This window comes from Polyodon spathula, chromosome 18 (assembly GCF_017654505.1).
Source record: "Polyodon spathula isolate WHYD16114869_AA chromosome 18, ASM1765450v1, whole genome shotgun sequence".
Taxonomy (NCBI): domain Eukaryota; kingdom Metazoa; phylum Chordata; class Actinopteri; order Acipenseriformes; family Polyodontidae; genus Polyodon; species Polyodon spathula.
In genome coordinates, this window is record NC_054551.1 from 20,146,018 (window position 1) to 20,164,551 (window position 18,534).

General features: G+C 36.0%; 1 protein-coding gene across 5 annotated transcripts in view; it reads right to left on the bottom strand.

The window, feature by feature from the left end:
- Window positions 1-3,857: 3,857 nt before the first annotated feature.
- Window positions 3,858-18,534, bottom strand: part of adgrl2a (adhesion G protein-coupled receptor L2a) — a 70,904-nt gene continuing 56,227 nt past the window's right edge. For 2 of the 5 annotated variants that reach the window (XM_041277285.1, XM_041277284.1), the window contains 5 exons: window positions 16,862-16,953; window positions 13,721-13,889; window positions 11,157-11,285; window positions 10,913-11,009; window positions 3,858-5,842 (listed from right to left, as the gene is read on the bottom strand). In XM_041277285.1, the coding sequence (XP_041133219.1) occupies window positions 5,088-5,842; window positions 10,913-11,009; window positions 11,157-11,285; window positions 13,721-13,889; window positions 16,862-16,953 (1,242 nt within the window). In that variant the 3' untranslated portion in view covers window positions 3,858-5,087. Of the gene's footprint in view, window positions 5,843-6,571; window positions 6,625-7,892; window positions 8,359-9,208; window positions 9,338-10,912; window positions 11,010-11,156; window positions 11,286-13,720; window positions 13,890-14,376; window positions 14,404-14,770; window positions 14,816-16,861; window positions 16,954-18,534 lie in introns of those variants that run through there. The other 3 variants (XM_041277289.1, XM_041277287.1, XM_041277286.1) reach the window with 3 other exon arrangements.

Below are 18,534 nucleotides of genomic sequence, written 5' to 3' on the forward strand. Positions count from 1 at the left end.
GGGCTCAAGCTAAATTTTGAGAACAGCTGTCTGCAGCAGACGCAAGTGATGGTCTTCCTGGTTATCTGGCTGGATTCCTGCTCCACGCTTGCTTCCCTGTCAGACGACCGGGTAAGCACATTGCAAGCCTGTCTGTACCCGTTCCATCTCTGATAGATAGTGCAGATTGTTCTGTGCCAACAGTTAATAATAATAATAATAATAATAATAATAATAATAATAATAATAATAATAATAATAATATATTTTATTTATCTAGCACTTTTCATGTAAAAATCACAAAGCACTTAACAAAGCAGCATAAAAACAGACATTTCAATAGGCAAACATTAAGAATAACAAATCCTTTACAGAAAGCCAATCGAAAGAAGTAAGTTTAAAGATTAGATTTTATAACATCAACTGAGTCACAATTTTTCAAATAGCCCGGCAGGGCGTTCCATAGACGTGAGGGCTAAAGAGCAGAAAGCCTGATCACCCACAGTGCTCAAACGAGTCCTAGGCACAAACAAAAGAACATTGTTACCAGATCACAATTTTCGTTTAGGTATGTGGTACTGAAGGAGATCCCTAAAATAGACAGCGCCTTGAGATTGTAAGGATTTATAAGTTAGTAATAAAACCTTAAAAACAATCCTATGTTTGACTACCAGCCAGTGGAGAGAAGCAAGGACAGGAGATATATGCTCATATTTCTTGGTCTTAGTGAGAACCTTAGAGGAGATACCTGCAAAAAGAGCATTACAGTAATCCAACCTTGATGAAATAAAGGCATGTGTAAGCTTTTCTGCATCAGTCATAGATAATAAGGATCTAAGTCTAGCAATGTTCCTAAGATGGAAGAAAGACACTTTGCAGACATTCTTAATATGATCCTCAAATGATAACATAGGGTCAAGTCTCACACCAAGATTGGTAACCAATGAAGTGGGACTGATCTCATGTCCATCAATTTCAAAGCTAAAATCAGCTGCCGTTGACATCTGATGTGGCAAATCCACAAACATGACCTCAGTTTTGCTGCAATTGAGATGTAAGAAGTTTTGCTGCAACCAAGTCTTTATGTTGGCTAAACAATTATTCAATAGAGAGACAGCCACGATAATATCTGGTGTAGCAGTCATCTGCATAACAATGGAATTGAATACCATGTTGGCTGATTATTTATTTGACCAAGAGGGAGTAAATAAATATTAAATAACACTGGTCCCAAAATAGAGCTCTGTGGGACGCCAGTTTTCAATGGGCAAACATCAGATTTAGTCCCACCCAATGTAACAAACTGTGTTCTACCAGAGTGATAAGATGTGAACCACTGCAAAACTATACCTGAAAGACCAATCATAGATTTCAGATGGTGTAACAAAATTTTGTGATTTACAGTATCAAAAGCAACACTTAGATCTAAAAGAACCAGGATAGATGATGAACCAGAGTCTGCAGCCATCAGTAAATCATTAACCCTTTCCGACATCATCAAAAAGACATAAAGCACAAAACCTTTCAATGGCCGAGTGAGACCAATAGGAACCGAATGAAGCCGAAAAGTGTGAAAATAAATTGGACCTGATGCACTTGACATGCGCTAAATAAATGGACTGCAAAGGGTTAAATCTGGGTGGGCAATAGACATGTAAAATTACCAATGGCTGAGATGTTTTTAATTTAAAAGCCATGCACTCAAAAGAATGCAAATGAGGAACAGGTAATAAACTAAGTTGGATATCAGTATGATAAAATACAGCTAAGCCCACAACTGGACCTGAATTCCTAGCTTTTTCCAAGCAACTGTAACCAGGAGGCATTACCTCGTTCAATATGAAACAATCACGGTCATAATGCCAAGTTTCAGTTACACACAGAATATCAAGCTGATTATCGGAGATATAGTCATTGAGAATTAAAGTCTTATTTGTAAGAGACTGAGCATTAAAAAGTGCCAGTTTTACTTGTTTTACATTTACAGGTCTTGCCTTTGTACATTACACAAGAAATTCTGATCAGTACTGGGTACATACCAGAAGTATTGGGAAAATTGAAGATTTCATAAACATATGGGGATTCCAGGTGGTAGCCAGGATGGCGCTGTTCCTTTCCTTCCTAGAGAAGGTACGAAACAAAGGTGCAAGGGTCCTCCTGATGGCGCCACACTGGCCCAGGAGGATATGGTTCGCTGCCCTGAGCCAGCTCATTCAGGGTCAGCCATGGGAAATCCTGCTACGCAGTGACCTTCTCAGTCAAGTGTGGGATCACTTGTGGCACCTGGACCCCAGATCACTCAAGCTGTAGGTCTGGCCCCTGAACGGGAGCGTCTGAGTGCCCTCTGCCTCTCAGACTCCGTTATCGCCACACTTCAGAATGCTAGAGCCTCTTCAACAAGGTTTTGGTATTCATATAAATGGAAGATTTTCCAGGAGTGGGGCTTGGTGAGAGACCATGACCCCACCTCCTGCACCCATGCCGGTTATTTTGCAGTTTTTACAGGATCTCCTAGATGAGGGTAAGTCCCCCTCTATACTGAAGGTGTACCTGGAGGCTATATCCGTGTGCCACGTCAAAATTGACTCTGTCTCCTGGAGGTAATTTTTTGGCATGAAAGGGGCAAGGAGGCTCCGCTTTCCATTTAAACTGATGGATTCATCCTTGGTCCTAGAGGCCCTCACAAAGGCTCCTTTTGCATTCAGTGGACCCTAAATTCTTTTCCTAAAGATTGCATTTCTCCTGGCTGTCACGTCAGCAAAACGTGTCAGTGAGTTACAGGCCCTTTCAATATAGGGTTCCTATTTGCACTTTGCCAGTGGTGGTGATAAGGCTACTTTACACCCTAATCCAGCTTTTCTGCCTAAGGTTGTTTCGCAGTTTCACCCGAACCAGTCGGTGGAATTGGAGGTGTTCTATCCGCCCTCCTTTTGCTTCTGAAGATCAGACTTAACACACTCTGCTCTGTCAGGGTGCTGAGGTGTTACATAGATAGGTCTAAATCATGGCGATAAACAGTTACTGATGTTATGGGTCGCTGCTGTCTCATTTGATAGTAGATATGATTGAGTTGGCTTAGGAGCTGGCTAACTTACCCTGTCAGGGTAATATTACAGCTCATTCGACTAGTGGGAATATGACGTCTTGGGCAGTGCTTCATGGGGCATCCCTGCCAGACATATGTAACACTGCGGCATGGGCCACACCGCATATGTTTATGTTTATAAGGTTTTGCTGACTCGTTGTGGTTTCAGTGGCACATTCAGTGGAATCTAGTGTCCTTGAGGCAGCTTGCTTTATAGCGTGGAAGCCTGCCGGTTAGGCTAGTGCCAGGGCAAGGCTTGTGGCTGCTTTGGCTCACTGCGACAGATTGGCTATATATTTCCCAACTCGTAATGGTTGACATTTCGAGTTTGAAATGGCAACCGTTAATTTTGCAAGGTCTCTAGCTCGCCTTCATTTCCATTTCCGAATCAACTGGCGAAGGTTTGTTCCAGAATGCAGCAGATATGTGGTTATAGCAAGCCTATCAGGCAGCTTTTTGAATATGTGCTCAGGTCATGTGACACAAGTCTTTTCCCAGCTCTTGATAGTTGACATGTCTTTTTCAGGGAACCAGGGTTAGAACTCGTAATCTAATGTTTTTTTAGGAAGAAAAATAAATACATTTGACCATAGTTATAAAATGAATCTATTTTAAGACATAACTAGAGGGTAACTAGTTTTATATTAACAGATTCTTTCTCACAAATAAAGAACAGTATAATTCAATCTTACATATAAAATATATTTTACTAAAGGAAATACATTTGCGACATAAATTGCTGTTTTTTTTGTCATTGCAGTTATGAAATAAACATTCAATAAAACAAGTGGAGTATTTGAAAAAATCTCACATTTATTTACTGTCAAACAAGTGTTAAACTTTACATCAGCTATTAGTGATGGGCTCCTTATTAACAAGTTTACACAAAAGAATGAAGCATACCAGTGCTGAAAGAATTTACACACCTTGTTAGACCTTTTTTTTTTTTTTTGACAGAAATAAATTAGTTTCCAAATGTAGGAATCTGAAATATGGTATCGTAATAACCATGACTTTAATAAAAGAATGAAAACGTATAGATATTGAAGAGTTTGTTTCAAGTGCCTGTTGCCCATTTTCCTTTGTCATGTATTTTACAGTAAAACAAATTACCTAATTTACACCAAATTGTGCAAGGCATGGCATTATTGGCTTAAATATGGGGTATTTCTCCCCTTAGAATAAGTTCATTTGGCAATACAAAATTGATTTTTGAGGACAAGATTTATAATTTATATGTAAGCAAAACACTGTTTACAAGTGAAAAAAGTGAACATGGCTGATTTTTTTTTTCAAACATACTACAATGAACGAAGTGTAAGAAGAATAAACACATTTTATAACATATGTGAAACTTTTACACAATAATCTCTTAAATGTTTTTAAATGTTTGTTTTTTTTATATTTATGGTTGTCATGAATTAATTTTATTTTACACTAGCAATACAACAAAATATATTTTCTTTAGCCGTTATTCTTGAGAACAGTTCAATGTACAATTGAGAAAATATAAGGCCTGGGGCTTGATTGCTAGTGGTCATACATTCCCAATCTTCAACCTTGATGGACATGACTTGTAACTACCAAATGATCCAGGACCTTTCAATTCCTGATTTCAAAAAGTCTTCTCAGGAATATCTCACGACAGTTCAAATCACTCCACACCGGGTCCTAGCGCCTGCATGTGTATATAATACAACATGGGCTATTACAAGAAATAATGCAAATGTATGTACAACCTCAGTTCAAAAACTGCTGAATTGGAATTGCCAGTTATTCTCAAATTGTTCAGCAGCAGCACATCTAAATACACTGTTGGTTTGTCTTTAACAATTCTTTGTATTACTATATTCTGCATATTATATACAGAGTTTGTCGTAAAATTTCACCAAAAACCAAAAAAAAAAAAAAAAAAATGCAGATATTCAAATCAGACCGCAGTGTCCCATCTGTCCACAGAGATAAAAGGGAAGCAGGTCCATTCAAATTTCATAATACCTGCATCAAGAGTTTTAAAATACATTTAAAGACTTGTCACCAGCTGCATTTGTCCTTCTCTCACATCTCCTTCGGGAATACAGCCTTCTTTGTTAATGGGAATAATATATCCATCACTGTTACCTCTGCTGATTTGATAGTATGCCTGAAGCTGGTTCCCAGCTCCGAGATTGGGCATGCTTTTGTAGTAAATGTCCTCGTCGTCACTCCTCTTTGAAGGAGAGAGATCTTCCTCCACGTCGGGGCTGCTCTCTGGGTACAGAGAGTCTCTTAGGTTAGGCATACTAGTATAAAGGGAGTCTCTGTTTGGGGACTGCAGGGTGTCCTCAGCCTCTGCTGTTAGCTGTGAAACATAGCTGTCTGTTCCCTCGGTCTTCACTTTCTTCTGAGGGGGATACAGAAGCGAGTGAGTCCGTTGGGGGATTAGTGGGGCCTCCAGCTCTGTGTGGTGTAGCTCTAGTCCTGGGTTGTCACCGAGCACCAAAGATGAAGCGTCTGCCACTATGGCGTCATCTTCGCTGCTGCTCCCGCCCACGGTTACTTTGGCTGAAGGAGTTCTCTCAATGTTGTGGTTCTTGTTGCAGGCCCGAAGGTTGTTGTGCACCAGTTCAGAAATTATCATCTTTTCAAAGGCTGCGTCGTCAAGGCTGAGTCCACAATCCATGACCTGCACGCTGTCACTGTAGTCCCCATTGCGAAGTGAGTAGCTATTGTTAAAGTTACCATTTAGCGGTAGAGTATCCATTGCACTTGCATCCCTGGCGTTGTTCAGTGAGTGTCCTGGAATGAGAAAACACGACGAGATTTAACTTTAGGGAAACGTCACTTCCACTCCCAAAATGAAAGTAAATAAATAAATAAATATACATTTAATGCGGTTCAGGACAAAACTGTTTCTTTTAAACACTATATTTAAAGCAAATTATATTTCAATTCTAACAGTCATATTTGAACATCCTTATGGAACCACAATATTTGTACGCTGTCATTTTCATGAATACTGAGAACAGCATTCCAGATTGCCAAATAAAATATCTCAAATGCTGAAATGACTATTTGAAAACAAAGTAATCCATAAGGAATGTTGCAATCCATGCCATTGCATAATAAAAACGTTTCTAAACATTTACATCCCATACACATACCGAGAAATAAAAAATATTACTTTTGTCCTAAACAACACTAAAAATACATATATATATATATATATATATATATATATATATATATATATATATATATATATATATATATATATATATATGGGAGAGAGAGAGAGAGAGAGAGAGATCACATTCACAAAAATATAGGTAACTGTACAAATGTGTAGCCACAAACGGGCAAGCTACTACATTAACAACTCCTTATCTGGAGATGAGGAAAAATGAATGGGGAAAAAATAAACAAATACGAAAGAATTATGTTAAACAATGACAGCCATCTCTCGCACTACAGGGGGCCCACAAGCACCATCCGACATCACGATAGACAGCAGGTGGAATGACTCACTTTGGACAACTCACATCATGTCTGTCTGCTCAGTCTATCTGGCCTAAGAGTTGCTGATATACAAAAAAAAAAAAAAAAAAAAAAAAAAACAACAAAAAAAAAAAATATACATATTTAATGTAAAATGATTTATTGTAGCATGATGAACAATCACAAAAAAAAATCTTAGCAACTTAGTCAGAGCAAGGGTTCAACAAACTAAATTAACAAGCAATAACAGCTTTTTTTGTTCTGTTTTCCCCATTTAATAAATCTTTTTTGTTTATGTGTGTGCCTATATATGGTACTTTGTATGGCAGCCACTGTTCCGGGCCTAAAAAGATCAACATTTGTCTGCAGCCCTGCAGCCTACTTCAGCCACAGTGACAGTACTGAATGAACCTTATAGGCTATAAACAACTTGGCCATCAGATGTAGAAATGTTAGGAGTTTCTGGAAGCACAGGTCACATATATTAAGTCAAAGAATACATATTAGTTGTGGAATGGGAGGAAGGCATCAGCTGCCGCTGACATCTATTTACCACTGAAAGAATGACAGATTGCGCAGAACCTGCTGGAGATATGAAAGGGAGATTAAGAAAAATGGGCATTTTATGGTGACATGCTGTTATTGAGATAAGAAAGTCCTCTTTTGCAGACACACAAACATGTAAAATAGACATCACAGAGCGTATCAGGCAAAGAAAGAAAAAAAAATTATGAACAGTTGGTGATGTGGAGATCACTGTATTTGTTTATGCATTACTAAAAAATAAAAAAATAAAAAAATAACCATTTTCATCTAGACAGTCAGGTATGTCTGGAGAAAGGATGGATTGATGGGACTGGAATGGAAACTGACCACTGTGAGGCTGCTGCAATATAAGCAAGGCTTGGTGGGATTGCACTCGGAAGCTACTGAAAAAACATCAGTTCAGTTTTGACTTGTCTGTGAGACAACTAAAGCTGCAGTTTATTATAGAAAAAGAAACACAAGAAAAAGCAGAAATGAATTGCCAACCAGAAATAGATTATCAGAGTAAGCAAGTATAAAATGCAGATGTATTGGTCAAGTATTGAACTAAGAGTGCAGGTTTCAGGTAAAGGTTTATGAATTATTAAGGAATGGTGTTTTTTTTTTATTTCATTCTGAAGGAGAATATAGAAGAAAGGAGTCAACATAATAGCAAATACAAGCTAATAAATGTAATTTTGGTGTGTGTGTGTGTGTGTGTGTGTGTGTGTGTGTGCCCCCACAAGAATGTGGTGGGTGTGTTATATATATATATATATATAATATATATATATATATATATATATATATATATATATACAGCTTCTATATTACACTGCAGCTTTATACAATTGTACAGTTCTTTGTATCTGTCTTGATGAGCCACCCTTATGTTGATGTGCCTCTTGAAACTGGAATCAGGGACTTCTTCAGCCTTTAGCAAAACTGATAGAGTTTGAGTCAATGGAAGCACCATGTTAGTCACCCCCTTTCAAAAATATGTTTCTTTTTTTTTTTTTTTTTTTTTTGATACAGCAGAAAAAAACTGCACTGCATGCTAGATTATCTCAATTTAAATTTGGGCTAAAATAAAATTTGAAAACCAACTGAATGGTTTGGATTGGGAAAAAGAATGTGTAGATAAATTATCAAATATAAAATTGTGAACCACTTGCCCACTGAGTCTATTGCATAACGTTTGACTGTGCCTTGTTTTAGTAATCATGCTGAAAAAAATTACATTTGATAGGCAAAGTTAAGTTTTACTCCCATACTTGTCTCTCTGTAGGTCACTAGAGGAAAGCGTAAGGAAAAAGCAAGAAATAAGATAAAGACAATACAATATTCAAACAGTTAAAAAAAATGTTTGTTTGTTTTTGCCAAGGACTGTTTTACAATCACAAATGAATTAATTTTAACTTATAATTATAAATGAATTATTTAATACAACAAATATTAGGTGGAAGCCGATCAATTGGGAGGCAAAATACTTTTAATGTCCTAGAATTACTTATTTTATAACACCTGCTTTTAATGATATCAGTGTTCGTCTACATAATATTAAAGCTACACAAGAGAACTTGATCTATTGTTTTTGTACTTCAAGTGGCTATTGAAAGTGCATTCAATTTCTTTGGGCTGTAGTCTTATATGACTTAATGCAAGAAAACATGCCCCTCAGGAACTGTACAGGAAAGATGTATAGCAGATAACCTACGATACTACTTAAATTTGTTTTTAAATCACGGCAGAACAAATAATGGAAGAACTATTTTCAGGACTAAAACTGCTTTTACAATACTACAATACAGCTTTCAACAATATTATCAAGAAATTAAGTGTAGTATCTCTTTCCAAATGTAATGTCTAACAGAATAAATAGACAGTAAATACACCATCTCAGACTTTACGTCATCATTTTAGACCAATAAACTCATTACATTACAATTATTCTTGTAAACCATTTGTCTTTAAGTCAGTGACAGAAGGGTAAACTCTAAACCATTACAACGGCCACTGAAATGAAATTATATCGCTATGGTAAGTGATACCACGACTGCCATATCTTGATAGTATGATGAGGCCTTCGCACATGTGAACATTTTGTTTTCTTTTTTCTTTTGAAGTGGTAAGTAAGCACACCTGGTGAATTAAACACGGGAGCTGAAGGGGCATTACAAACAATCGTTTCAGCAAGTAAGGTGTTATAAGGGTTGTTAGTGCCGTGGGGTCGAAGAAGAGGGTTTGTTAGTAGACAATTGCCCGTCATCCCTAAAGCAATGAGAGACAGAAAAAGAGATATCAGTTTTCTACATCTACACCTAAAGTCTTAATCATACACCGTACATGCAGTATTGAGGAGCAGGTTAAAAAAGCCCACTTAAATTTGCCATGGTAGCTAAGATTATATTTGTACATCTAATAGAAGTCAGAGAAGACCATTAGAGTTTCATTGATTCAGAGATGTAGAACGGATCCCTTTATGTAAACACCTGCGGTGTATGACATTTGCTAATTCATTTAAAATTGCTGTTAAACTAAATTGGCAATTATAAACCCAAAGATGTTACATTTGCAAAATAAAACAGGACAGAGAAGAACAAGATCCTTGAGGTTTTCAAATATATCTTACAGCTGTAGTGTGTTAAGAAGTTTAAACACTGTCATATTTAGGTTGAAACCAGTTACAAAAGGATGAAACAAATACAGTATTTAGATTTTATATAGGGTTATGTAAAAGGAAATCTGAACTAAATATGAAAAAGTATGTCACACATCTCTAGTTCTAAAGACACTACTCGTGGTATTTTTAGACTTTTGTGACACTGAGTTGAATAGTAATGGTATTTAAAGCCAGGATACAATGACAGGTCAGCCAAAGCAATGTGCATTCCGAAACAGCCTGCAAGGGTCTTGCATTAATGCCAATCAATGAAAGACAAGGGGCTATATGGTACAAGTCCATGTGCTCAAAAACATCAGACAATTGAAAAATATATGCATCCAGTTTACTAGCTAAATATTCTGTTTTCATTTAACCGCACTTTAATGTTTTATTTAATTAATTAATTCATCTATGTATTTATTTTTATAGTACCCAGCCATTTAAAACAAATCAACCTATCTGTTTAAATTCAGCCTTCAATATTGTCGCTAGCATGTTAAAATATGTGCCACTTCAGACGTCCCTCTGCTATAAATGCTAGTCCATGGGTCTTGACTCAAATATGGCTCTTAACTCCCTACAGTACACAAAGCAACTGTATGTAATCAAAAAAACACTGCTTTTTTTAAAGTGCTCCAATTTTCTATTCTGTTAATTTCCAATTTCAGTTATCCACTAATTTCTGATATCACTCTTTCGCAGGCTGGTGTAAGAATCACTGAAATTAAATCCAGATGAGACACCCATTGAAACACGGTGCTCTGTTTGTGATAACCTTTTAAAATATGTATCAATTGGTTTTCTGTGTAAAAAAAAAAATATATAAAAACGTACACAGACTTAATACATGCTTGCCTTTAGGTTTGTTATTTTGCATACTTTGCAAACGATTTTCAAAGTATGCCATTGCTGTGTACGCTGAATAACATATTCCAGCCAGTTAAGGTGAATGAAAGTTTAACAATCTACTCCATCATCATATTTATGTACAAGTTAAAGAATATATGAAATCATTTTAAAAAACAATTCCTAGAAATAGAATAAGTCTCTTTGCATCCCACGCAAGCTGACTGATGTACCCTAACAAGGCTTTGAAGTTGAAGTTGGTCTTTTACTTGCTTTAAGAGTTCATGGTTAGACTAACAGATACTTGAAACAAATGTAAAAAGTTATAAACTGACCTTGGTTAAGGGTTGAAGTGCTGTTGATGTCACCTGAGATAAAAGAAGACTCGGATTGCTTTCTAACAGTGTCATTCCACATCCTCCTAATCCGGCTCTATTCAACAAACAAAGAATATTTAATGGGGCATCCATTATCTTTCTTGGTGATTTTATACAGTGTGTCTGCAGATCATTTACATTGATCTCAATATGCCTTCCTATAAAAAAACAGAATTAAAAGAAGCCTGTCCGTTTTCTTTACCTGAGTGCCAGAGGAATACCGAGCGCTAGTCCTTGTTGTCGATGCCTTCACTGCACTGTGCGAGTTCTCGGTTGGTAATCCACCACAACAGTATGTGTGTCGGAAACATTTGCTGTACTCTTTACGGACCTGCAGGTAAATAATGGGTGGAAATTAGTATCTGAGCTTTCATCTTAATAATGTATCAGCCCTCCCACGAGAAAACACCATGCACTGCATAGAAAATGAACTGAGTTTAAAGGATTCCCCAGTTTGCAGATTTCAGAAATATACTGTCTGTGCTAAAGAGCTGATGATCAGTGTATGAACAGTAGAGGAAACAAAGCTCTTCATCTTATAGATCTTTCTGAACCCATGGGAATACCCAGTAATAGCAAGAAACAAATAAAACAGAATGTTGCTCTGACTTATTCTAATTTTGTATGGGACTATGCCTGTAAATAAGGAGTTATTGCAATTGGGTGTGTATATCAGCAGTTGCTGGAGTCAGCAAACTGGCGATACTTTGTACTACAATGATATGTTTGTAGTGGAAGTATGTTCTTTCACAGCAGCATTTTTGTGAATATACTGGGGAAATCTGCAAAGTTTTTTTTTTATTCAGTAGAACGAGATGTAAAGGGCTGTACAGCAGGTTGTTATGTACTGTTCGCTTTATTGTTGTGGTACAGATATTGTTTTGTACATGACGAGATGCAGTGTCTGTTTAGTTTAACTACACCTGCTGCTGCTCTTGTATACCAAACAGCGCTGTAAATACTGGATGTAAACCTTTTGTAGATATTTATACACAACAACAATGCAGGCTCTGATATGGTGGCTGATCACCTTAATTCATTTTAGTATTTAGGATAAATTATCTCATGAAATTCATGCCCTAGTGTACCTAGTTAACAGGTAATACAGGCAGGCATTTACAGTGCTAAGAACCAAGCCTCCCACAATTCCTTCCATTAATATGTGGCAGTGTGGGACAGGCAGGAGGAGACCTGCGACTGGATTCATGTTTTTTAGTGTATTATTATTATTATTATTATTATTATTATTATATTATTATTATTATTATTATTATTATTTTATTTTTGCTAGGCAGTTCTTTAGTATTCTTACTCAACATGCATGTGAGATCTCTGTTTTGAGCTTCAGGCCTAGTCAACAATGGCCCTGTGTGAATGGGAGAGAAGGAATCTGAGCTGCAAATCTACCTCCCGACCAGGATGGGCGCTAAGTAAGGTTGGTGGTACATCTTCACATCTTGGGGAAATTCAAGTCATGCAGTTTTAAGTACTATAGTAAGGCGAGACAAGACAAATAATTTTTAAAAATTGGCTGCGATCATAGAAATCTAGTTGTCAAGAAAACTATTTTAATAAAATCAGGATTACTTAAGCATGACATCCAAAATGACATTAAATCAAAATATTGTTTTATCTAAATAAAACATTTCAGAGTTAGTTTGTCTTTTGTTCATATGGTAGGAAGAAATATTATCTGCATTATTGTGGCTTGACATACTCTGACAGAGGGTTAAGGTCTTTCACACCAGAAAGGTACTTTATTATCTCTTTAGCTGACTCAACTGAATATAAAAAAACTGAGTACAAATAAAAAGGTGTTTTCACTGTGCTTTACTTTATCATGAAGATAAGCTAATTGACATAGTCCACTCTCCAAAGTGGGAGCAGCAAAAATATGTCTTATTTTGTACCCAGCTGAACCATATGTTAATATGTTTATTATTTTTAGGGCTTGAAGTTTTCGGTTTTAACCGATAATAACGAAAAAAAAAAAAAAAAAAAAAACACCTCCAAAGACCAATTTAGAAAAGTTATTATTTTTTTAAATCTATCAACCTGGGTTTCAACAATATATTGTTTAATAATGACAATCATTCACTACTCTTTCTACATGAAGAAATATCTTTCAAAAGGCAGGCAGTGTGTAAAGACATTGCTACTCACCAGCTGACAATTTTTGTGGACCTATGTAACAGAATACACTCATTTGAGTGACTTTTTTTTAAATGTATTTTTTATAAATGCAGAATTTGCAATACAAACAAGGGACAAGGTGAAAATCCAATAGGAATTACCAGGGCTTGATACATTACATTCTGACTGCATTAATGACATGTTAGGGGTGGGCTGAAAAGAAAACAACTCATAACTCAAAAATATTTTGTTATTGTTTAAGACCAATACATTCAGGACCAGTAATTATTTTAACGTTAGGTTAACATTTAAATTTACCAAATTCATAATTTGTGTAATTATATTCAAAATTAATAAAACAACATCAGTATTACAATTAATTTGACCACCTTTTCAAAATGCAAAAACGGGACACCTGCCATTTCTTATGCGGGGGTATATTTACATATTTTTAAAAACACATTTTTTACTGTTTCTCCCAAACATGGTTTGACTGTGGCGCTGGAGTAATGTTTTTATGTATTTCATTTCATTCCAGAGCTTTATTATCAGAGGTTCACTGAACACAAGTTACCAAGTAAGGTCATTAAATTGTATATTACATATAAACACACATTCTTTTACAGTACTTACTTTCTTCTGGAGGATACAGAGGAATATTAGGAGGAACATCCCCTGAAATGCGTTGAATATTGTAAAGAGGTAAGCCATCACAACAGTGGACTCATTGATATACAGCAACCCAAATGACCAGGTCAATCCAAGAAGGCAAATAAGGCCAAAAGCACCAAGGACCCAGGATCTGAAAGAAACAAACAGGAAACAAAATACATCTGCATTACAAAAATGCAAACATTCAGAACATACAACACATAGGAGAAGAAAACTGCAGCATGTCCTACTTTTATGTCAAAACAGTTTTGCTATATGAAGTTGTGCTGCAAGTAAGATCATTTTAATCACAGCCAGTTATACCCATTGTTTGGTTGAGGGATTCTCAATAAAGGTGAGAGAAACTAAACAGATATGGAAAAGTTACAGGCGAGGGAAGAACGCAAAAGATGTCTGAAAGCAAACCTGGCCTTCGGATACCCTTTAGGATTACTTTGCACAACAATACACTGGGGTGGCTACAGACCGCTGAGATGCTAACGCATGACAAATAATGATGAACTGTCAAACAGAGTTAAAAGCAACAGGAAAAGAAGAATGGAAGGGAGGGGGGGTTGGGGGGGCTGGGGTAGGAGTAACTATGCTCAAAACACTGCAGATCTTGCGATTGATCTTACTTGATAAATGGTTTATTATCTTCATAGCTAGAAAGCATGACAAGCAGGAAAGAGAAACAAAAATTAGACCATTAGGATTAATATGAGAAAATTAGTTAGCATATTACAAGTAAGCATTTATCTCTTTGAAAACTTGTAAATTTAATTATATATGTTCTATATAATTATATATATATATATATATATATATATATATATATATATATATATATATATATATATATATATATATATTTTTTTTTTTTTTTTCTATTTAAAATGTATTGACAACATTTGTAAAAAAAAATAATACTTTAATGGCTTGTGAAATTGTAGTCTAATTGTTGATGAAACATTGCAAGAACAAACGGAATTTGTGAGTTGAATAAATTGTTAATGGACAGTTCAAGCTTACCCTGGTAAGTCTGTATTATAGTAGCCGTCACAAACACGGTAATTACTGGTGTAGATGAGAAGATAGGAAAAGGGAAAAAGAGAAGAGAGAGATGCGATAGATTATCTCTCTCCTGTCATGCAACATGCGATGATGCTGGTGTTAGACTAGGCAACACATTTTTAAATATAGTTCAGAAAAGTTTGTTTCTTAATAATTTGCCATCGTAAAAGCAAACAGAATTTTTTTTTTTGATAGTCTGTTATTTTCACCTAATTTAAATTGAGAGGTTTCTTTATTTGATGAAAAACTATTTTAAAAATAAACAAATAAATCAACAACATTTTTGGATGTATTTATTGATTGATTGTTGATGTTTTTTGTCTTTAAGTGCCAGTCCCAATTAAAGTGCACTTCCTCCCACAAAGGACAATGACCGTTCACTTAGGGCTCAAACTTTACAGAGATTTATTTAGCGTGCTTACATTAATTCATAGAACTAAAAATAAAGGTATAAATTAAAGTTAAAATCAAATAAAAAATTAATAATAATACAACAGCACACATTTGTATCATGGCGTGCTTGCAGTGATCTGTAACTAAGGCCCTGTCCACACTACATAACTTATCTCGAGTACTGTACTCAAAAACAATTAATCCAGCTCAAAGCGTCCACACTGAAGTACCATTTCATGTTTAGTCAGGCTTAATGTGTACAAGCACTATTAAAATAGTCTGGTCACAGTTCTTAGCAGTGCAATAGACCGTGGGACTTAATATGACATTATCCCACCATGCACTGGATTTTACGTTTACAACCCGGCAAATATGGCGCCCGTGCCAACAGAAGACACAGCGCGTTATGAACATTATGGCTTAGTTTCTTAAAAACACAAAGCACATTTTATTATGATTTGCACACTTCATTTTGAACTCTGAAGTTTTCCTAGACATACTGCATCGCTCACGTCGCTCTGTGATCCACCATTTTACAATAAACCTCAGAAATGATATACGGTACAGGAGTATTGATAGTCGTTCTCAACTCCTTCAGGCACCTGTTCTGAATACTATATTTGTAATGTCCACACGCCAAAACTTATCAGAAAGCATTTTGGGATATTTAGGACATTTAGGATACATAAAAAATGTAGTTTGGTATTACAGTGTCCAAGCATCTGACAAACCGCACTACTTAATGTGATCTAATTTAGAACTGGGCTAAGTCTGGCTCTCGAGTATGGTATTAAGTGCTGCATGGTGTAGACGCTAACCATATTTAGCATTTTACCAATAAGGGTTAAAAAGCACAGTGTGGACAGGGCCTAATATACGCTGAACAGTTTGAGCAGATCAAAAGTAGTCCTGAATGCACGCAGCTTGGTTCTAAATGGAATCAATGTTAGAATTCTCCTTTTAATATTGAAAAGTTAAAATTAAGAAAAAAAACTTCAAAAGGCTGGTTGTTAATGCTATTATACACATTATTAATGAATATGCAGCAGAGTAGAAAGTATTTGAAAAATACACTTGAAGAATTTGTAATATGTACAAGACTTGAGCCCTTAGTTAACTCAACAGGAGGGGCTGTGTTGCAAAGGGATGTGGAACTAAAGCGCTTAGGATAAAGCAAACATTTGCTCAATCAGCTGGAAAAAAACAAACAAACAAAACAATGCATAATGTAAGGGTTAACAGTGGTAAATGAGCTAACGCTCCAAAGAGAACAGGGATACAAAAAAGAGCCAGCTCAGAATCCCTAAATCAAAAAGTAATTTAACCAAACAAGCTAAACATAATCATACCAGCAATGCAAACTAGAAAATCATATTAAACTGCATTTTAAATGCAAATGAAATCCCAGCAGGTTTTTTTTTTTTTGTTTTGTTGTAGAGACATTTTAGAGGCAAGGTTCAAATCTTAAGAATGTATTAAAATAATCTTTTTTTTTTTTTTTTTTTTTTTTACCTAGAATCTGTGACCTTACAGCTATGATTTTGTTTTGTTCTTTTAATTGGTATTATCCGTTGCTAGGCAACCATGTCATTAACTCCCCATGGACAAGAGTCTTCAGTCTCGCAATCAGGACAACATTTTAAAGTCCTCACTTACTTAATATTTTCCAACCTGCTGGAGTCTGGTTTTAAGGATGTAGAGTGCTTCACCATTTTGTACATTGTAATAACCAGGAAGATAAGATTTAGCTGTCAAAACAGAAAAGGGCAATATTAGTATAGAAAAAAATAGACATAAAAAGATGACACAATTGGGATCAACACAGAGGGAAGAAAATAGTTCTCCTTCTGTGAAAGCTGAAGCAGACTGACGCCAAGTTCAGTGACATTCAATATCAATAACAGTATGAGGATGCATTTAAAACCAACAAAAGACATCTGACATATGACTTCTGAAGTCAAGCAATGAAACACTTGAAATTGGAGATCCTGGAATTATGCAACAATAAAGACAAGGCAGGGTTTCGGAATAACAATAGCGTTGACAAAACCAGATAAAGCATCCAGGAATTAAAAACATTTCTTTCACAGGGACCGATGGGCACTTTACCTCTGGGAACCAGAGGGGCTTTGCATCAGTTTGGCTATCAAGTTGATATCAAGTTCAGACAAGGTTACAGCTTGCTAAAATTGAGAGCATTTATTTGGCCTCTTAAAATCAATACAATGATTTAGAGATATAAAAGCTAGCTAGATGAACGGTGACTGCTGGGCACTTCTCTACATAATTTACTTAGCAACTGCTTGTTCTGAAATGCAACCGGTTACTGTGAATACTGTGAGTCAGTGAAAGCATACAATAAAAGGATGTACTCGAGCAGACTGCAGTCCTGATAAAGGCTTTATATGATGTTGACTTCAAGTAGCTGTGACAACAAAATGCAAGGCATTCTGGGACCATTTTGCTATGTGGTATGATATAATGACACTGAGGACTCCTAGTAACCATGCATATACAGAAAGCTATGCTGTTTAAGAGGATCATTGATTACACTTATTGGTGTTGTTTAGGCAATTAGAACAGACATATCAGGTTGTAATCATTCCAAAATAAAGAAATAACAACAATAATAATAACACATATTTTAACATGGCAAAAAATATATATTCTGCCAATTTCAACTTTCAAAACTTAATATAACATATATTTTCTTCTCAAACACAAATAAATAAATAAAAAAACAGCTAACTGGAATTGCTGTACTATGAATTAACAGAGGCAGTAATAAGATTCTTCACTAGCAGGGTTTTTTAGCTCATATATTACTGTGGTGCAGTTTGTTTTCGAGCCATCAGTCGACTCATCTTTATCATGTCTGTTTGAGTTTATGGCTTGAAATGCATTTCACACAGCCCACAGTGCAGACATGGATATGATGAGACAGAAGTGAAACACTACTCTAAAGTAACCTATCTGAACTGCACATTTTCCAACCCCTTCTTGGCCTCCCTGGAGCTTTAGTTACCTTGCGAAAGCAGCTCTAAAGCTGCACTTGTTTCTCCAAATCTTTGCTGTTAGCCATGCAGAAGCCTATTTCTCACTGGGGCTGCCAGGCAGAGCAATGCTCTCCAAAGAAGTCTTTCGAGCGAGTGTGTGAGTTGAACTTTAAACGAACTGAATTAAATATTTAAGGTGCAGATGGAGCTGTCCAAATGATAAGAACCACTGCTGACGTGTCATGATCCAAGCTTTCATTAAAGTATTTCAGGCATACTAATGGTTTTCCACAGTTCATTACTTACATGTTCCTTTTCATGGAGATAATAACC